The sequence below is a fragment of the Neopelma chrysocephalum genome, unplaced genomic scaffold (genome assembly GCF_003984885.1).
Source record: "Neopelma chrysocephalum unplaced genomic scaffold, ASM398488v2 Primary Assembly neopelma1_44, whole genome shotgun sequence".
NCBI lineage: Eukaryota > Metazoa > Chordata > Aves > Passeriformes > Pipridae > Neopelma > Neopelma chrysocephalum.
In genome coordinates, this window is record NW_020897703.1 from 10,512,704 (window position 1) to 10,530,394 (window position 17,691).

Genomic DNA, 17,691 nt, shown 5'->3' on the forward strand with positions numbered 1-17,691 from the left:
TGGAGCAGAGCCAGGCACCCCAGAAACATGTTCGCTCCTAATGGAAGTTTCGGCCTCTTGTGACCACAAACTGCAGCTGGTGCAGTTTCAAACAGCACCCAAGATATTGCAGTTTATCCACCCACCCTAAGACAGAACAGCACAAAGGTGTGTTTCTCTGTCCTGTTCTGCCCTGTTTGACTGTCCTGCTCTGCACACAGACCAGATAAAAGCCAAGCTTGCCCCAGCTTAGTAGTTACACACTCCAGCAGTGCCAGGATGATTCATGGTGCTTTGCACTCTGCCAGGTGACTTTGAACTGAACAGAGATGTTGCATATGGAAAGTACGAGCAGACGCTGTTCGTCTAGCAGTCACTGTTTATGGCACCTACTGCAAAACTAACCAGAACTGACCCCTCAGTTTTGTGATCAGTGAGCAATATTGGAAACAGATAACAGAATTACTTTCAGAAATAACATTCAGTGCACTGCATGGACTGCTCACTGCACAATTCAGTGCTGCCTTTTTTTTTCCTTCAGGCTTCAAAAGCCCATGGCTCTTTCAAAGTTAACAAACATGGAATGCTTCTGGGCATAAATGGATTTGGATTAAGACCTGGGGCAATACGGTCTCTCATAATTACCTCTTCTTCTTCATACACTTTCAAGAAGGAGAAAACTGAAGTGATGTTTCTGTTGGTGCAGCAGTATTTTTTCAAACAGCACTCTCATCATCCCACCTCCTGAAACCAGCTGCTATCACACTGGTGAGCACGTGCCATCTTAACTGGAAAGCTGCCCAGCCTGGATGGATGATTTTAGAGTAGAGGTATCCAGCTTATCTCAGGTGTAGGAAGAGGTGTGCTCACTGTCATTCCTGCCTCCTTACTCCCATGTTTGAAAACAAAAAGAGAGTGCGAGCACAGCTGAGTCTGACAAGCCAGATAAGAGACTTTATCGAGATTTATTCTAAGGTAAGACTCTGAATACAGGAATAAAGAAAAATTAAGCACGCTAACTTGCATTTGTCAGAAAACAAAGCAGATTTATCAAAATCTCTCTTACAGTCCTGCCTGAATGAAAAGTAGGCAGTAGTCATCTACAACACAAACATCAACCACAGTCTGTAGATTAATTCAAAGGCAATGCAAACAGCCTAAATAGCATCCAGCAGGATGAGAAGTCACATTCATTCAATGAATGACAGAATCCTGTACTTAAGCGGCCTACAGAGGTTACAGGTACTCATTAGTTAGAAGGGAATGACCAGCCACAGTCCTCCCACCCTGCTGGGACTTGGGCTGTATCAGTTGGTAGCACCATATCAGGGAGCTCAACAATGTGATGTGCCCACAGCCATGTGAACCGAGAAGCTGAGAAATCCAGAAAACTCAGTCCCAAGTTCAAAGATTTATTCTTCCAGTGTTAGATACAGCCTAGCTATTTGCAAGGACAAATACAACTTCTAGATTAACAAAGCTCTCTCTGTTTCAGACTACGGAACTCCCCCCAGTGCTTAAATGGGATAAGGACCCAGAGAATTCAAAATTTTCAAATAAAGTCTCAATTTGAGGGGTTAAATGTCACCACTGTGACATCAGTAATTACTAATCAGCTAATAGATGCAGCCAGGAAACACATTTGATCCATTCCACAACCCCTCTGCCTAACTCAATTCTTCATGTCCTTTAACTTTGCTCATCAAGTGCCATTCCAGGTACAAGCACATGCAAGGTGCAAAATTAACCACATTCCATGAAAAACAGAAGGTGACACCATGTAGAATTTAAATAAATAAATAAATGAAATTTTACATGGCTGGTGTAGGGCACAGCACCAACATGGTCCATGGGGCCTCTCTGCACCCACTGCTTGGAACAAAGTCCTGAGCCAGAAAATCTCCACAACCCAAACAAGACACAGGTTGTTGCAACCATTTCCCCTAAGGAAAGGGATAGAGATAAATTTGAGGAGAATGCAAAAACACACAATAACTGTATTAACAAGCCAATAGTAAAGAACTTTCTCACTGTTTGCTTCTGAAGGGATAGAAGGATAAAGGGGAGGAAGGTTAGATAAAGCAGAAGAAACCTTTTCCATCTCTCCAGCCAATAACTGCCTAATAGAAAGAGCCTAAAATAGCAACCCTTTTAATTGTTAAAAAAGAAAAAGCCACAAACTTTGGGATTTTTCCCCTCAGTATTCTAATACCTTTTTTAAAAAATATGCTATTGAAAACACCCGTAATGTATTTTGTAACTACAACTTCAGTGTTATAAACTCATGGTTCCACAGAAAAAGCTCAAAATATTTCCCAGGTGATACTTTTATAACTTGGCATCAACTTGCAGAACCAGCTCCTCCTTTTCACTTCCATTAGAACACTACAGAGAACAGTAAGGATCACCATTGCACAATACCAGGTCAAATATGGTTTATTAGACCTTCAACCAATAATTATTTCTAGCTTTATTTAGACATTGTATGTAAACCACAGAAAAATCACACAAAAGACAAAAAGTGCAATTAACAGGAAGTAACAGTTCCCAGTTCCTTCTTCCCAGATCAGAACTATCGAAATCTAATTCTGTACAGAAAGAAAACAAAGTGATAACAGAACATTTATCTGAGTAGTACAGCTCACAACTCTCTCTATTTCCTCCACCCCTGACCCCACCTTCACTAATTTCTAGTAAGGCACACTGGGCATTGTATGGGAACTTTGCCCAGAATGTCCTTTATATCTATGAGAACCACACAGTGCTCAGCCTACAATAGCTGGTTTAGTATCAGTAACTGCTACCGTTTGTTTGCCTTCGAACTGATAAGAAATTATTTTGCTTCTTCTATTCCTAAAACAAAAAAAACCAAGCAGGCTTAACGAAAAACAAAGACTTTAAATAATGCTAGTCTGCTGTATTACCATGAAAAATAAATAAGCCACCCAAACCACTTTAAAGTAAAATGCTTTCACTGTGTTTGTTTTCAGAGAAACTTACAAGTAACTGATTTCTCCACATATTGATCTATTTAAGGTTTGCTGCTCTGTATTATCAAACAAATCACTGCTCTGTTTTGATGATGTCCCTTTCACTTCCATAACTTGTGGTGTTTCTTTTTAAACTAAGTTGTGGTGTGTTTGTTCTGATATAAGTAAGGACACAAACTGGAATTCTGGCCTTCGGTAACTTAAAAAAAAAAAAAAGGCAGCAAATCAAACTCAAAATACAAGGCAGTCAGGTTGTTGCTACTGCAACTCTTCACACTACCCTATCAATCCAAGCACTGTGGAGGAACAGGAACATGACCTAGGCACTACCTGACTGTATAAAACTTGTATGGGTATCATACAAAATACATTCTCCAGACAAGCAAACACTTTTGCAGCCATAGGCTGTGCTTCAAAAAGTTTATCACGAGAAGATCACCCTCTCAGATTTGAGTAATGTTTAATCATGCTTCTAGAATTGTAGGTTGTATAGTATTTCTACCTTCTGCAGAACTTTGTTACATCACTCAAACTATGCTTAATATGCAGTAGATTGTGCTGCATAACTTAGATCATTTAGATTTGCTTCCAAGGGAATACAGTCCTTTTTACAGTGTTCAGTGCAAGTGATTTAGTCTCTGAAGACCTCCATTTGCTTTAGCTTTATAGGTATTAAACCAAAATGCATTTCCACCCCCCCTAAGTTTCTTAAGTCGAAAACTTTAAACAGAAAATCTGGCATTTGCATAAGGGTGCTGGTTTACTGGACTCTCAAGGACTCTGTAGAGGGAGATGTCGCTAAATCTGTAATGTCCCACTAACAGCTTCTGCCATTGATATTATTGAAGCAGCTACAGATAAGCCTTGGGTATCTATGAACAAGTTAGGATGAGCACAGATGCACAATGACAACACAGAGCTGTGTGTCAACTAACCATCCCTGCACCACTTCATTTATCCCTCAGATCCTCCAGCCTGGATGAAGTCTCTGATGTTAAGATACCAGGAGGAAGGACAAACACTAGCTAAAGTATGAGCAAACCCCAGGCACTGACTGCACAGTAGACAAGTCCTTTGTTTGTCAGGAAAGGTGTATCAGGGAGGAATCTGCCCATTGTCTGCTACAATAGCTGCAGCTTCACAGCAAGAATCTCCATCACTGAACATATCTTCTATCCCACGGCTACTGATGTATTGTTACGCTTTTCTCACCCTCCAAAACTCACTCTGCTCAAAGCATTTACAGTGTAAATGCTTTAGTAAAATCGAAAACAAAAACAGCTTGCTGATGCTAACCTTTCCTTACAGAAAGGAAAACAACCATGTTTCTCTTTGCCATTTGTTTTCCATTTGTCCAGTGAAATCTGACCAGCTGATGCTCTACGGATTTACTCTGTCTTCAACATTTTGGTGACTTCCATGTCTAGGTTTCAGAGTGAAGTGATAACCTGAGTTCAAACCAAAACCACCTCACTCAAGCTCAACGAACCGACCTGTCAGGCCTAAGAACCTCTGGCTTTTAGCACCCTGTACTGCTAATCCAGTCACAGGGTGGCTGCAGTGCTGAGCTACCTTTGCTCCAGCTGTGTTAATCGAGCTTCCCAAAGGCAGGCTGGCTTCGCACGGAATGTGCACTTGATTTGATTACCGATTTCCAGCCCTGCCACTGACGGGTTTCTGGCAAGGGAGGAACTCACCTCCAAGACAATTGCGTTGTGAATCCCTGAGGCTGGCCTTTAGCTTTGCCGTCTGTTCTTTGACTTTGTTGGCCACTTTCCCAGCGCCTGCACCCTTCTGCATGCCTCAGAGAGGAACTACTGAAGTTTATAGCAGCATTAACTCATCAGCTGGAAACCTGCCAGGCTGCTTACATTTTCACTACAATCGTCTGGGCCCTGATTCCAGAGGGTGCTTCGAGACAGGATCCATGGTCAGAGGCAGTAAGCCATACAACAGTTTTTCTGATGTGCTTGGATCCATTTGGAGTGCTGTGCACAGACACACTAGGGCTTATATATGTACTGCAAACTGCCTCTAGGAAGGGAAAAAATGTCCCTTGCTTTTGTTTAGCTCAGTGTTTGAGGTACTTATGTGTCTGTGGAACAAAAGCAGAGAATCCAAGCACAGTACCAAAAATCAAGATCTACTGCACAACCAGTGCTAGTTATTTCTCAAAAGGTGATACACCCTGGAGAACCAAAGACATGTATCTAGTTGATTTCTAGTTAGCAGAATGTGACAACTTCGTGCAATGAAAGTAGGACTGGACCCAAAATTAAGACAAAGTCAAAACTGGGGGAAGGGGGAGAGAATAATAATCATAAGACATTTCCTTTTTTTAACTGACAACAAGACAAAATCTGTACGCTTTCAGTGACTTTTTTAATAAATGCTGTTGCTGCTTGGAATCAAAGAAACTATATACTTTCCAGGACAATTATACTACAAAACCCTGACCAAAATATAGTTTTTTAAATGAGGGGGAAAATCACTTCCCAGTGAGCTTTCCTTTAACATTATCATTTAAATCTCGTATCAGGGATAGTTTGATCAAACTGGTTTTAATAGGTCACTTAGTCCATTTCCTGCTTAAAGGTAGAATCAACTGTATCTAAACTGCTCCTGTCAGTCATTTGTCTAAACTTTGTTCTTAAAACCTCTGGCGATGCAGATGCAGCCCCCCTTTTGCATGCTATCTTTATAGCCAGGTACTCGTCACATCTAAATTAGGCCTCTGTTACAGCAATTTAACTTGCTCTCTGTAACCACCAACTCTGGATTAGCAACAGTTGTATTATTTCTTTTGCAGCAACTTTCTTCTACATCCAAAGATCTTCTTCTTTCTTTCTTCCATTCTTCAAAGTGCATGATCCTAGAGTTGCTACACCTTTTTTGAAGAGCTGCTCCTCATCCAGCCTTTCTTTCCCCACAGATTTGTGCAGCTGATTATGCCTACTAAAGTGGTGTGCCTTGCAGTTTTCTCATTATTAAATTACCTAGTATTTTTGAGGTCACTTCCTATATTTGCCCACATCACTTTGCATTCTAGTCCTGTCCTCCCATGTGCCTACAACCCCTTCCTCCCCACTGTCAACTGCTAGTGCAGTATTTGTATGCTCTAGTCTAGTATTCTTGTCAATAATGAAAACACCAATTGCTAAGGGCTGCAGGATGGTCCTCTATAGACCCTCTGTACACATTCTTTCAACCTGAAAGTGACTCACGGTAACTACAGGTCACTGTGGTGTTTCATCAATGACATCTTTCCCCTGATTTGTTTCTGAAAGTGATGCTTTCAATGGTAGTTTCAACACTGTCAACTAAAGTTTCTAAAAGATCTGGCCAGTCTGGTTTTGCAGTGAGTACTATAAAACTAACAACTGCCTCAATCACAGTTCTGAACTAGCTAACAGTATACTGCACTCTCTGCACAGGGAAAATTAACCCAAATTAATGCAAGCAGGTTAGGACTTGTTTATCACTAGCAGTTCCTGGCTCAAAGTAAGGCATCATTTTAAAGTAACAGCATCATTCTTGGCTACCTTAATGGTATAGGTGCTTCTGTCTGAGATGGCAGCTGGATATCCCTGCTCCTGCCTACTTAGCCCTGAACTCAGAAAACATGCTAGAGGTATTTTTCATGATGTCTGTATTACCTATCTCGAAATGTTCCACCTCTAAGCAAACCCAAGTTACCCCAGCTCCAGGAAATATCCACACATCAGTTTTACAGGAAGTCGTCAGGCAATTTTAAATAAAGTTTTAATGTAGTTTAGCTAATTCTCTTGTATTTGCACTTTATTAATTTGAATTAAAAGTAGGTGTCCCAACCCTGTAATAGTAAAGAAATTGATACACAGAGACAAGTCAGTCCGCGAGGGAAAAATTGTGCTAGGATCTTGCCACACATACTGCTTATCACAAACTAAATACATATATAAATACATATATATATATGGCATATTTCAGTCAGTTTTATCACAGAGCCTGAAGAGCCTTTGTACAGTTATACAAATGAATATTCAAAAAGTAGATTTGTCTTTAAAACTAAGGACACATTACTTGGTATTTTTTTACAAATTTTTGAACAACAATGCTTAAAGAATAGTTTAAAAACTGGTCTGTCAGGCTTTTCTATTATTTCCAGATAAAACTTAGACATAATGAGCATCATTTCTTTAACACAGTAGCTGAATGAAAACTGTTTGAACTATTTCCACAACTCTAGAGTAGACAGAAAATCACGGATTTTTTTTTTTTCATTTTGACAGAAGTGCTAATGAAAACTAGTGAAATATCTATATGACCTTTTGACTAACACACAGACATTCAGGAGCATGTAGTACTGCACTGTGAACACTGCTCACACAAGTGTCAAAGCTGCAAATCTGCAGGCATGAAAACTTACTCCCATGAGTAGATATGTTGATTTGTGTTGCATAACTCTGTCTTAATTATGCCACTGAGAACACTTGCATGAGAAATTCACTCTGTGGGGGCTGGTAAAAAACCCTTGGTTTATAGCTTGCAAGAGGTCGATACTAGCACAGAGGAAAAAAACCCCAAAACTTGAGGCATTTTAAGTTAGTGGATCTGTCATAGCTCCTCAGTTGAAATTATTTTAAATATTCTCACGTTATTAAAACGTTCAGGAGTTACACAATCTTCCACTACTGCATTTTTTTAGTAAAAGCATGTTAAATAACAGTACATGCTAGCTCTACTTAACATTTAAACGTTTTACTGAAACGCCTTTCTAAATTTGCATCATCCCTGCTCCTTAAGCAGTTTCACTGACTACTGACAAATACGGCAAAAGCCACTCTGCACACACAAAGAAGGTTGTTACTACAACTGGACAGAAATACAAAAATACCAGACTTCTGATTGCTGTGCTAAATTACACCACTCTTTTCCTCTCTGACCCGGACTACAGCCTTCAGCTAAGAAAGAGAGAGGCAAGAATGAGAATGGAAGGAAATGCTTAGGAGAAATAATTCTAGACAAATCAGGGCTGATTTTAAATCACTGTGAGCCACTGACTTATATTCAGCAAGTAACAATGAAAGAATTGCTTTAGAAGGAACTGCAGGACTATGTTCAGAGATGGACAATACTAAAATGTAGAATTTCAAAATTCATTTCAGAGTTGCTTCAAACATGTTCTTATGGGAGCAGTGAACCCTCTTCATTGTAGTTTCATAACTGCAAACTTCTGTATAGGTAAGGAAGTGTTAGAAAAAATCGTATGGCTTGTGTTCTCAGAACCATTCTGCAAACTTCAGCTTTCTTTTCCTGTAGCAGGCATTTATTGCACTCAGTGGTGACAAAGTGCTGGGCATGGAGAGACAATCAAAAGCATAATGTGACAGAAAATACATTATCACAGAGTTTGGGTGATGTTTTTTAAATTTTGCTCATTCAGCTTCAGCACAGGCATTTTTGCACATACTAATAACATAACTCTCTCTTACATAACTTAATAAACTTCTTCTATAGGGAACCATTTAGTGTTCACAGTTGGGGTTTTCACTGCAGAGGTAAAACCAAGAAAAATTGATTATTTTTTTCTCTGTGAGACTCAGTATCTAACAATATGAAGATATTTGACCAACAAGAAATTAACAGAATAAACACAAAACCAAGGGACTGTCATTCATCTGAAAAGCCTGAGTGGAAAAAAAAATAGTACATGTGAAGATTTGGGCACACACTTGTGCTACTGTATAGAGGCCTGCTACTTGACTGCATGTAGAATATTCTTTCTTCTGATTTCACAAAAGCAACAGAATGCCTGGCTTTAACAAAGGGGAGATGGAAACTTACTGCATTTGATAGACAAAGGAATGGATTGACTTATTCATATCCTGATGTGTGTTGCAAAATGCTTTGTGTGAACAATGCCTACTCTGAGGGGATGGAGGAAAAAGCCAGCAGAGTTCATTTGAATCACCTATTTAAACTGTTTAAGCAAACTTGGACAATTTTTTTTTTCTTTTTCCCCTCCTTGGGGAGCCTTCAGAGTAATCACATGAATCTGCTTCACTTTCTCACTGGAGTAGTCACCTCCATGGCAGAAGTGGAGCAAGCCACAGCTGTGCAGTAACATCTTCAACAGGCACAACTGTTTGCAGAGTAAACATTTGCCTATAACCTTACTGTAGACAGAGTATGTTAACAAAAGGAAGGATTCTACCAGCTTAACTGCGGCACCTTCCTCGCAAACATAAGGCTGCATTCGCTCAAATCCAGTGCTGCCTCTGCACATGGAAGAGCTGCACCACCAGCACAATGGTTCACTGCTTCTCCTTATTTCAGACAGCTCAACTGAAAGAGCTTAAATTGCTGGTCTGAAGAATACCTTCACAATATTGCTTTAAATACACACTGCAGTGCTTCCACGCTGATGGAATAACAACCACAGTAAGACAGTTACAAACACCTGGATTCATGGGTCCATAACTAAACCAGTAATAGCATTCGTCTGCCAGGGTTTTGCAGGCATTCTTCTTTGTGTCAAACTCCAGACCATGGGGTTGGCAACACTCTGCAGTGTAGAATTAGCCCAAGATGCGGCAGTAACGAAAGGGACAAATGCAGTCCTTAGGAAGCAGAAGAATCCTGTATTAAAACAAAACCCCTACACGTCTTGCTGCCAATTGTGCTTAGTACACATACTTTGGAGTGTTATTTTAAAATAAGTAATTTTAAAATTAACTACTCATAAATCATCAACCTAGTTGCAAGTCTAGGAGAGGCTACAAACAGCAAAATCATCAGCTGATACCTTTTGTAGTATTGCACAAGAAATCACATTAGTTTATATCAGCATACAAGATTAAAGCCAATTGACAGAACAGGATATAAAATACTTAAATTCTCCCACTTGCCTGGGAAAGATGCAGCATTTCAACTCAACTCTTTTTAAACCACATGAATTATGCCATGAGTGGATACACTGAATTTGGTGTTTGCATTCATTTCTGACAAAGTTTACACTAAAGTGGATTTGTTGTAAAATGGGTTGTAAACTATAAACTAAGCTGACGTGAGTGTTACTAAATTCAACTTCAAAAACTTTTCCACAAAGATGAACGATGATTAATTTTGGAATGGAAATGAGGAAGAGTGAGTAAAGAAGATTGGGAGTACACATTTTTTGCTATTGTGGATCAGCAGGGCAGCCAGGAACAGCTGAAAGAAGCTGCAATCAATCACAGTACCCCTGGGAATGGCCCCAATCGTGCCAGCCCTAAAATCCAGGAAGTACAGCAAGCGTTGGAGCCAGCAGTGTCCTGCTCAACCTGAGCCGCAGCCTCCAAGTTCAGCAGGTGAGAACAGCAGCCTCAGATATAACCTTAACTATAGAGCAGTGACCTCTGATCTAAACAGTTTTATGCTATGAGCTGAAAATAGTTATTCCAGATATGTCAAACCTATTTAAGAGCATCTCTGCAGCCCAGATTTACCATGCACTACGTGCAAGATCTTTGCAGCATTTTCCTGAGAATGTGTAACGGTGGGGTTTGGCACACTTCCACACCTTGAAGTATGTATAAGTGCTTGGCCATGGTTTGAAACTGAGCTGCCTAGGAGCAATAGGGCCAAGATCTTTTTAGCTTTGCTTTATGCTATTAAAAGCACAAAAGAAATTAAATACAGCACAGTGCACCAAGTAGCACAGCTTTGAGCTAAGCCAGCAAAAGCAAGAAAAAATGGAATCAGATACCTGTGTCCTAAGTTTAACTATGTGTCCTAGTGCTATGGTGTATGTTGGACAGTAACTGCCTTGTTTCAGTCTCTTCCTTTGGACAGGAGAAAACATGAGTAGAAAGCAGCACTTAATTTTTCTCCAACATCTTTAGTGGCCTAAGACCAAATTTTATTGGTTTGGATGTGTTATCTTTCTTGAAAATCACACTGAAATCACAGGAATTTAGTATTATTGCATGTTAAAAGTAAAGCTATCAGCATAGATTTTAGGTTTTATACTTGGTACCCCTGAGATGCAGTTCGTATTCAACTGCTCACAAACATGACAGCATGATGCATGACAATGTGATTTTTTCAACAGTTCATTGTCCAATTAACAGAATCAGAAATCAATCTTTCCTATTGAGATAGGCAAGCAAAAAATTACTATTTAGTCAGTTTTACTGTGCCTGTCATTCTGCTCTCCCAGTGCCTAAAACAGAAGTTAATGTGCAGCCCAGGCCTGCTCAGCACACCCAGGAATGGGGCTTTCTTGGGGCCCTGGTATTTTTATAAAACATATGTTACAGCAATAGCTGTGACTGTGGGAAAATTAACTGCTGGGGAAACCTACACCTCTTCTGCATGATAATCACAGTGCAACCAGTCACTGTCATTTTAAAGTAGCTAAATCAGCCTCAGGTCACTCAGATGGGGTGACTCCATGGGCAGTTGCATTGGCAGGTGAGAAATGGCAGCAAACATCAGTGTTTAACATGATATGTGAGAGCTCAACATATTCAGTATTTTTACTGTATCCTGTTAAAGTAACATTTAATGTTTTATATGTATTAAAATACATTATTGTATTTTAAAAATTGCTAATTTTTTATTACTTATGTAACTGAGCAACCAGAAGGACTATCAATATCCAAGAGCATCAGCTGGCAGTTGTATTCTGGTGAAGCTTGAAACATGTGGACTGCAAATGATAAGGGTGTGCTCTAGAACCACAGGACAAACAACTGTGCATGAAAAACAGTCTTTGGGAGAGCTTATGACACAAGGTTTTTATTTTTACAGCATATGTGAATATGCCCAAGTTATACAGGCTTTTAAATTTATTTTTTTTTTTTACAAATTCTTCTTCTTTTACAAGAAATGTAACAAGTAGCATTCTGCTGCTTGTTGCATGATGAACAATGAAGAGGTGTCATATGCCTGCTGTGTCAGCCCGTAGCCTAACCTGTGCTACTACACCCTATAAGAAACTATGTTACAAGAGTCAACTGCTCTGCACAAAACACACAGCTGCATTTACCTCTGGATACCAGATAGGCTCCCTCTAACAAGTCAATTTCAATGTAACACTAATTGTCTGGGCATTGAAATGCTGTTCAGATTGTTCCTCGTGAAAACCTCATGTTCTGTTACAGAAGTCTATTTCTCTTATAAATATTTTTAATTTTGCAAAAGGTAAAAATGCACTCATCATAAAGTTGTTATTGAGTAAACCTGTTAAATTTCTCTTTAAAAATACCTACGGGGAACAGAAGCATTGACTTCCTCACTGGCAAAAAATAATATTTTCCCCTACACTCCGTAGGAGAGAAACTTGAATAATTTTAGGCACATTGGGAGGTTTTCATCATTCTCAACAGCATTTCTGGGCATCTGGCTGTACCAGCTCACAAGCAAAATGCTCTGCAATATTCTTGTGCTAATACGAGAGAAACAAGCCTTTCCAAGGAGCTAAGTATCAGATGGTTTTGGAGAATGTGAAGGTGGAAGCTTCTCTTTCTAAAAGCTGTAACTTGCTGTACCAGAAACCGCTACAACTATCTTTTTGGCAACTCTAAGGCAGTGTCAGTGTTCTATTTCATTTAAACACTTTCTCTCCTACCATGCGGATCCAAGTACAAAATGCATGACCAACACAGAACTAGATCCCAGTAATTTATTAAAAGTTATCTAAAGCAGTTATTTAAAACCAAACAAAAAACACTTCCCAAAAAAACTCTGCAAAAACAAACAAGCAAAAAATCATGCCCAAAGGCAACAGATATTTACTCTCTCAAAAAAGCTCACCTTTACTGAAGAAGGAGAGCCAATGACCCTGCATGCAAATACATCAGACTGCCATAGGTAATCTACAGCACAGTCCTCAGGATAAAGCACCTTTACCACAAACTCAGTATAACAGTGCTCTGGTTAGTCCCTGCGCTCATGGATTAGTGAGACAGAACAGCAGCTCACATTTTATCAAATTCGCAAAATGTGCACCGAACCTTTCCGACTATTCAAAAGCCAAACGTTTCCAACATAAAATCAGAAAGCATTTCTAGTATTTTTTCAAAACATATACAAGGCTCACTGTTACACATGAGCTATTAAGATACCTTGCAGTCAGAAATCTTACTGAGATGCATCAAATGAAAGTAACATTATTTAAATGTAGCTTTACTGAAAATCTGAACACTGGATGCTCACAGCTAACGAGAATTTTTATGCATCCTTTAAACAAAAGTAAAACATACAAAGATTTAAAGAAATTAGCTAACTATGCTACTATTTAACTTTCCTACAGATCAAGTGCTCTGGTTCCCAACCGTCACTTTATCTAACACCAAATCACTCAATCTTCCATGCTTAAAATTTCATTTTCTAAAACCTAACACAAGTGTATCCCAAGTTGGGAACTTCCTTAAAAATATTCTCTATCAAGAGACTACAACTTTGACCAACAGACACATAAATTTAAAGGCAATACTTCAAGGCAATCTAACTGTTACACAACATACTAAGAGAAAGCATATAAAAATCACATATAGTTCTTTACTTCAGAATGAAACGGTAACTCTATAAACTTGGCACTCAAAAAGCCAGTTCAAACTACACAGAAACACTAAGTTGAAAGCTTCAGCATATTTTGAAGTTCATATAATTGTTTCACAAATGCAGTGACCAGCTAACAACAAACTGAATACACTTTACTCTGTACATCAATTGCTAATGACTACACCTCCAACACGCAGACAAAATAGCAAACTTCAGTTTCAAACGTTTCCTATGCTTATTCAATCTGCCGTACACAATTTTTGTCTAACAGTCACCAGTCATAAACACTAAGTTTCCCGTTTTTTAACCTGAGCACATTAATCTCCTACCACCATCCACAATTTAAGAAGCCATTACATACCTGCAGTTAGGAGGAGGATCAAGGGTTATTTCAGCTAGCTCCTTCTGGATTCTGTTGGTGAAATGAGAACAGACACAAAGCATTTGAGATAGTCTATAGAATAAATCAGGGAATTACACTGCCCTCTACCACCATGCAGTTAAATGCAAGATTGGCTTTGCCTTCAGTAATGCTAACATGGCTGCTTCCTCTTTGTTCTCAGAGGCATAACCCAAATCCCACAGCTGAGAAACTTTGCAGCTTTTTTCCTGCTACACGCTGTATGTAAACAGAACACTTACAACTGAGTTGGGTAGAAATGTCCCACAGGTATTCAGAAAAGTAACTCTTTTCCACATCCGAACACTTTTTACCAGAGAGATTTTCTTTTCAAGCTAATATGCAAATGAGGCGGGGGGGAGCCTGCACGGGCAGATTTGACAATGACTTTAAACCAGTGCTACAGACCTGTGACTGAGGCTCGAGTGAACCGCGCTGGCAGCAGATACACCCTTTTCACGATATTTTACCTCCTACTTCTCAGTGTGTTTAAAAAGTGGATTTGCAGATCTGCCAGGCTGTCTCTGTTACTCGAACAATCTCTCTGGATCAACTTTGCTTGTCTCCACACCTTCTGCTGCCTTTCCTCCCCCAACCTTATACAGTAGCTTTATTTATATGACAAAAAGTGATATAATAACTTGAAATAATCTGTGCTTAGCTTTACTCTATTACAACCATTCCCAAGGAGTTAAGATCTGGAAAACGAACATCAAAAACATCTTGTCAATTTAACATTTTAGTCAGGTACATAAGGGGTGCAATTTCAAAAGACACATGTTAAATTCCTCTTAAAAATATCAAGTAAGACTTATCTTCACAAAAGGACCCATATGAACAATGCTGTGAGTTTCATGCCAATAGTAAGTGTTAAAACAGGAGCTAACAGAAACTGCTCTGGATGTCCTTGCACTAGTACCAATAAGTTCAGTAAGCCCACTGAACTATCTGAGATGTATGGAATTAGACTTGCAACAATTAAGAGAAATAAAGGCAAGACAGGAAAACTCAGTGTCAAAAGCCTGCATCTCAGGCTTTTCAAATAAAGATAAGTAACAACAAATTACAAAGCCTACATAGTAGTTCCAGAACTTTTTTTTCTTTAACCAGTCCTATTTCAAAGGGTTTCTTCAACAAGCTCAAAAGTCATTAAAGCCACTCAGTCATTCTCTGCAACAATTCTGACACATTTCAGAAAGTATTTACTAAATTTAAGTCAAATACAAAGTATTTGTATTACTAGAGTGTTTCTAAAAGTCTGAACTACAGCATTCATGCTGAATAAGCAAAATTTGAAGGTACTACAGCTATTTTACAACTTTTCCTGTTACAGAATACTTATAAACATTTGTAAAGAAAAGCAGCTCCAGGGAAAGGACTGAAAAGTTGTTTCATCTCCAAAGATCACTAGAACAAAGGGATTTAAAGTTTGCATATTTCACACAGCTGATCTTATGGAAAAATTACCAGAGTACACATCATGAGAGCCAGACTGCCAGTAACCTTACATGCCAATAAAAGTGCAACTAATGGAACTAAACAAGATCTCTGAAGATTCTCATATTTAAAGGTAGAGGCTACCTGTACAACCTTGTGGTTTAAATCCACAGATCCTAAGGGAGAAAATTCAGCTAAGTTTCTCCTGAAAGAACTACAGAATGAACCCATTGCTTCAAGGTGTGTAAGACTCTCCAGCATATCAACATGAAAAGCGAGTCATGAGGCCCACATTAGCCACTGGGGTTTTGCGACTTCTGTAATTAGAGAGCATTACCTGTCATCAGTCTACAGACTATAATAAAATACACTAGGAGGACTCCTCCCTATACCAGTCAGGCATGGAAATCTAACTCAGAAAAAGACAGCCAAAGCTGATGCTCTGTCTCGCATTTTTGCAAATATAAAATGCATTTAAGTGTCCACCCGCCCAGTAAGCCTGTAAGTTACCAAGTTCTGTAACAACTCTTCAGAAGATGGATGACAAGTTTGTGTAATTGTTACCCCAACAAAGCTTGGATTAATTAAAACACTGCTTGGCAGGCTACTGTACTACCAAAGTTGGTACTTCACTCCCCTTCACGTAACTTTACAAGAAGAACCGCACTGCCCTGAAAAGTGCAATGCAAGTACTGTGACTCCAAATACTGTGCAAAAATACTACAGAATGTTTTACTCTCCCCTTACCTTTTTGCACTAGTAGATAGCTTAGCAGTAGTTTTGCTGGATAGTTTGGTGTTCTTCTTCTGCTGGGTGGCAGAGGGTTTTCGTTCTTCTTGCTCTTCAGGTTCAGGTGCAGGTGGATCCCTCTGATCAGCATCTGAACTACCACTGCTGGTACTTGGACTTTCATCGTCTGACCTCTGCCTATCACTGGACATCGTGGGGAACTTTTTTGGGGAAGGAAAAGAAAAGAGGCACAGTTAATACAACAGGCAGGACTCTCTCCTGTCACTCTCCAAGTTCCACTGACCATTGCCTATCACCAGACATCATAGGGAACTTTTTGGGGGAAGAAAAGAGGTAGAGTTCATATAACAGTCAGGACTCTCTTTTTCCATTCCCCAAATTCCAGAGAACAATTCGAATAGGTGTCAACTCAGTTTCAATGAGAAATTAATCAAAATATACGTCTTTGTCTCATCCCCAACGGCTGCAGTTTGACAGCTACAAAGCAATATTTACACTTCAGAAAATACAGATATTTCCAATTTTTAAACCCACTCGCATTTTTTTCATACTTTAAACAATATGCCAATTGTCGACTTTGTTCTAAGGCATGAGACAGATTTAGCAGGGTACTTAGGCAATGAACATTAATAACTTATGACACATTGTAAATAACAGACCTCACTGAAAATGTTTTTTAAAAAGTCACTAATACCCTGTAAATATTTACACTGGAGCAGAGCATTTTATTGGGTCCAAACACCAGATCCCCCCTCTCCCCCTCTCTCCGAGAAAATACATTGCCAGTAACACTTCGGTTGATTTCCGATGGAAATGTACACTTGCTCTGTGCATTTAAAGGGCTGGCGCGGGGGGGCTGGGGCGGGGGGAAACGGGGTTTGTTTTTTTGTTGTTGGTGGTGTTTTTTTTAGGAAGGGGACAAACCCCGCGATGCATTTAAAGCCACTGGGGCAGCAGCAGCCCCGGTTATTTACATGGCCAGCAGCGAGAACTGCATTTGGCCACCACAGAGCTGCCGGAGGGGGAAGAAGCATAATTCAAACTGCACCTTCTGCACAGCTCTCCCCTCCGCCGCTCCCCGCGCAGCTCCGCCAGGCAGACCGACATTTTTCCGCCGATCGGGAAAGGCGGGGGTTGGGGGGGGGAGGAGGGGGTTGCCCCGGCGGCCGGGGGGGCCGAGGAGGAGCGGCGGGAGCTGCGGCAGGGCTGGATCCAGGCGGCCGCCCGGCCGCGCTTTGTGGGGAGCGCCAGCCCGGCTGGGCTCGGCTGGGCTCGGCTGGGCTCGGCTCAGCTCGGCGGGCGGCGGCGGCGGCTCGCCCGGCCCCGCTCCGCACCGTGCGTGTGCACCAAGTGAGGCGTGAACTCGGGCCGGCCCCGCGCCCCCGGCCGCCGCCAGGCAGCGAGCGCCGAAAACAAGAACAAAGCTCCTCTACCAGCCCCCCCCGCCTCCTCCCCGCCTCCCCCCACCGCGCTCGCCCAGCCGCCGCGGCGGCCGTCTCGCCCGCCGCTCCCTTACCTTCGCCGGCGTCCTGTCCCGCTGCTGGGTCGGAGGGGCGGGATGGCGGGGGGCCGGGCCGGGCCCGCGGCGCCCGAGGAGGGGACGGA

The 17,691-nt window shown here is 40.8% G+C and overlaps 1 protein-coding gene across 2 annotated transcripts in view; it reads right to left on the reverse strand.

Annotated features, from left to right (window-relative positions):
* UBE2E3 (ubiquitin conjugating enzyme E2 E3) overlaps window positions 1–17,691 on the reverse strand; it is a 58,039-nt gene that overhangs the window by 39,847 nt on the left and 501 nt on the right. Inside the window, exons 1-3 of one of the 2 annotated variants that reach the window (XM_027678423.1) lie at window positions 17,603–17,685; window positions 16,084–16,286; window positions 13,861–13,911 (exon numbers count right to left, since the gene is read on the reverse strand). In XM_027678423.1, coding sequence (XP_027534224.1) covers window positions 13,861–13,911; window positions 16,084–16,277 — 245 coding nt within the window. In that variant the 5' untranslated portion in view covers window positions 16,278–16,286; window positions 17,603–17,685. Of the gene's footprint in view, window positions 1–13,860; window positions 13,912–16,083; window positions 16,287–17,602; window positions 17,686–17,691 lie in introns of those variants that run through there. The other variant, XM_027678424.1, reaches the window with a different exon arrangement.